The sequence below is a fragment of the Mus pahari genome, chromosome 18, assembly GCF_900095145.1.
Source record: "Mus pahari chromosome 18, PAHARI_EIJ_v1.1, whole genome shotgun sequence".
NCBI lineage: Eukaryota > Metazoa > Chordata > Mammalia > Rodentia > Muridae > Mus > Mus pahari.
This window is the reverse complement of record NC_034607.1, coordinates 14,961,159-14,964,972: the sequence shown is the minus strand read 5'-3', so window position 1 is coordinate 14,964,972 and position 3,814 is coordinate 14,961,159. Positions and strand designations below refer to the sequence as shown.

At 52.2% G+C, this 3,814-nt stretch overlaps 1 protein-coding gene across 1 annotated transcript in view; it reads right to left on the bottom strand.

Moving 5' to 3' along the window:
- The window catches only part of Guca1b (guanylate cyclase activator 1B), a 7,460-nt gene extending 3,982 nt beyond the window's left edge, over nucleotides 1-3,478 (bottom strand). The window contains exon 1 of the mRNA XM_021218146.1: nucleotides 3,177-3,478. Coding sequence (XP_021073805.1) covers nucleotides 3,177-3,383 — 207 coding nt within the window. The 5' untranslated portion in view covers nucleotides 3,384-3,478. The remainder of the gene's footprint in view (nucleotides 1-3,176) is intronic.
- Nucleotides 3,479-3,814: the final 336 nt, after the last annotated feature.

Here is a 3,814-nt window from a genome sequence, read left to right as displayed (position 1 = left end):
ACCATGTGGTTGCTGGGATTTGAACTCAGGACCTTCGGAAGAGCACTCGGGTGCTCTTACCCACTGAGTCATCTCACCAGCCCAGCCCCCATCTTCTTAAAAACAAAACAAAACACCTCCCCCCCCCCGTCCCCCATTCCTAGGCTACTCTCAGGAAGGGTATTGCAAGAGAGAGTAGAGGCAGAGATAGGCGGAGGCAGGGGCAGTCTCACGTTTTAGGCCAGACATAAGACCATGTCTCAAAACAAACATGGGCTGGGGAGGACTCAGCGGTAAGAGCACTGCCTGCTTCTGCAGAGAACCTGGGCTTAATACCCAGCACCCACATGGCCGCTCACAAATGTCTGTAGCTCCTGTTCCATGGGATCTGACACCCTCAGACTTACATACAGGCAAATAAAATGCCTATGCACATTAAAGAAAAAAAAAAAAAAGATGCAGGCTTGAACATCTGACCTCGGGTGAATCGGCTCCCTTTCTCGGATTGGATGTGTTTGTCTGAAGCAGGGTCTGTCTGCACTGGGCTCACATTAGCCACACGGTCCAGAGGCTGCCTGGTGTTGTGGGTCACCAGATGACCCCAGTTTTCTCCTCACTTAATTTAATTTAGACAAAAACTGACGACACCACTCCCTGGTGGGGCTCTTAAAGCCTTGAGGAGAAGGAGGGGTAGGTCTGGGAGGTTTGGAGTTGGCTCTGTGCCCTGTGTCTCATGACTGGGGTCCCACTGACACAGCTGATCCCTCCATCAAGTGGCATTCACACTGAGTCGGTGTGGCACAAACTCTTCTGCACCAAGGGCCACCGTCCTCACGGTCTCTTCAAATTACCCATGTATCCCCTCAATTCAGAGAGCAATTTATATACTTCCTTAGGGGCATCAGGCGTGGTGTTCCCTGTATTTAATCCCAGTCCTCAGGAGGCAGAGGCAGAGGCAGGTGGAACTCTGAATTCAAGGTCAGCCTGGTCTACACGGTGAGTTCCAGGTTAGCCAGGACTAGATAGGAAAACCCTGTCTCCAAAATAAAATAAAATAAAATAAATCAGGCTGCTGAAATGGCTCAGTGGTTAAGAGCACCGACTACTCTTCCGGAGGTCATGAGTTCAAATACCAGCAAGCACATGGTGGCTCACAACCACCCATATCCATAATGAGAAACAAATAAAGAACCTATGGGCTGGCGTGAATGGGACCAGAGCAAGAGGGAGAAAAATTCAACATAACTCAGTACCATAAAAAGGACTGCAGGACACTGGCCCAGACAACCTCTAAATCCACCTGCCTCTGCCTCCCAAGTGCTGGGATTAAAGGAATGTGCCACCATGCCCAGTGTCTAGACAACCTCGTAAATGAGGCCCCTTTCCCCATATAATTATTTTTTCTTCTTTTTTATTTTATTTTATGTATGCAACTGTTTTGCCTGCACACATGTGTACCACGAGTGTGCCTGCTACCCGTGGAGGTCAGAAGTGGGCTCTGGATTCCCTGGAACTGGATTTACAGCGGGCCACAAGCTGTCATGTGCGTGTTGGCGGCAAGTGCTCTTAACCACTGAGCCATGCTGTCAGCTCCTGAATTCAAACACTTTTCTGAAGCAAAGCTCGTCTAAGAGATTTGAATACAGATTTTATGCCCTAGGATTAAGAGAGAAGCAAGCCGCTTGGGAAGACAGTGAGAGACGTTGTGCTTCTCAAAGGCATTGCCATGAATTAGGAATGGGGAGGTGGCTCCGGCCACTAGACGCTGGCCATGCCATTGTGAAGACCGGAGTTCCTTCCCTAGCTCCTACATCAAAGGCTGGGTGTGGGGGTGCAGGGCGTGGGGTTGGAGCTGGAGGCTCAGCAGTTAGGGCAAGTGCTTAATTCTCTTCTCAGCACCTTTGCCGGCCATTCATTCATAACCACCTGTAAACTCCAGCTTCATGGGAACCACTGCCCTCCTGTGGTCTCCTCAGGAACTACACGCACATGCACACACCCATATAGGATTTAAAATCGTTGCCAATACTGACTGTAGTGGCACCTACTTACTGTCTGTCCCTGTGCTGAGAGAACAGACACAGGAGGGGTTTGGGGCTCCCTGGCCAGCCAGCTTACCTGTAGTTGGTGAGCTCTAGGTAATGAGATGGTGTCACAGAAACAGGCTGGCCGCGCCCTAGGGACCGATACCTGAGCTTAATCTCTGGCCTCCGCATGCACACAAGTGTACCCCTCCATGCATGAAGGATGCATAATTGGGGGCGCGCGCGCGCGCACACACACACACACACACACACACACAAAATTATTATGCGTGCATTATGTAACTCAGTGCCTTTTGGCTGCCGTTGCCATTGGAAGGGATTTGATTCGTGCAATTCCATGGAGAAGGATCAGTAGTTAATTAAGAGTATTTATTGGTCTATCTGAGGACAAGTGTTTGGGTCCCACCCACATTGGGTAGTTTGAAAATATGTAGCCAGACGTGGTGGTACACGCCTTTAGTCCCAGCACTCGGGAGGCAGAGGCAGGCGGATTTCTGAGTTCGAGGCCAGCCTGGTTTACAGAGTGAGTTCCAGGACAGCCAGGGCTACACAGAGAAACCCTGTCTCGAAAAACCAAAAAGAGAAAAAAGAAAATATGTGTAACCAGCTCTGACTATCTGATGCCCCCTTTTGACCTCCACGGGTACCTATACAAATACACACGCACACACACACACACACACACACACACACACACCCCACACAGAGTCAGCTATCCATCTCTTACATATTTTTTTTTTTTAAAAAGTTGAAAGTGCTTTTGCAACTCTCCACTCTGCTCCCAGTCAAGTGAAGCCCCTGCCAGCATGCCCCACAGGGACGAACTGAGCAGCCTCCATCTGAAGGACCCTAGCGAGGTGCTCTTGGTCTGTGCTAAGAAAGCGTTGGGATAGCTCTCTCCCTTGTACTGAGAGCAGCAGAGGCTCTATCGGGTTTGTCCTTTTGCTGCAGAGCCTTGGCTTAAAAAGCCCAGACTGTGTGCCAGTGACCTTTGGCCCTCAGGAAGATGTGAGGAGCCAGTAAGAAGAACGGAGGGACGGATGATAGAGGGTGGGTGGGTGGGTCAGGAGGGATGGAAAGGAAGGCAGCTGAGCGGAACTGTGGTCTCACTGTACGGGTGGGTCACAGGTCCTCCCCTGCAGGGCTCCTTACCCCATTCTTGTCGAAGGCTCGGAACATGCCCTCCACATACTGGGTGGCCTCCTCGTTGCCCGTGACCTTGAAGAAGCGCTTGAACTCGTGCATGAAGAGCGTCCCGCTGGGACACTCCACGACAAACTTCTTGTACCACTCCTGCAGCTCCGCCACGTCCATCTCCCCGGCCGCCTCGGCCTCCTCCCAGCTCAGCTGCTGCCCCATCCTGGTTTTTAGAATGAGACGGAGCCAGGCCCACCCGGTGCCTCCTCCAAGTCCTCCGCTGATCTTAGGCTCCTCTCTCCTTGGTCTGAGCAGCCCTTTCACTGGGAAACTGAACTTGATTGGTTGTGAAGGGGCCTCCAGAAGGGAGGGGCAGACCCCGGGCAGCTTAGCCCTATAAAGACCATTAGGAGATTCCCGGGCAGGTCTGACCTCCAGATGGCTAAGCTTCCTCAGCCTCGCCCCTCCACAGGTCCAGTGAGAGGCAGGTTATGAGGGTAAGAGCCCGGGGTGGGGGTGGGGGTGGGGGTGGGGGTGGGGGCAGGGTTCTTGGTCCACCAGTGTCTGCAGCTCCCTTACAGACCACGCCTGGATCTTGAAGGACAGATGATTCTCTCCGTGATCGCTCCCATCCACTCCCGAGCACTAACCCG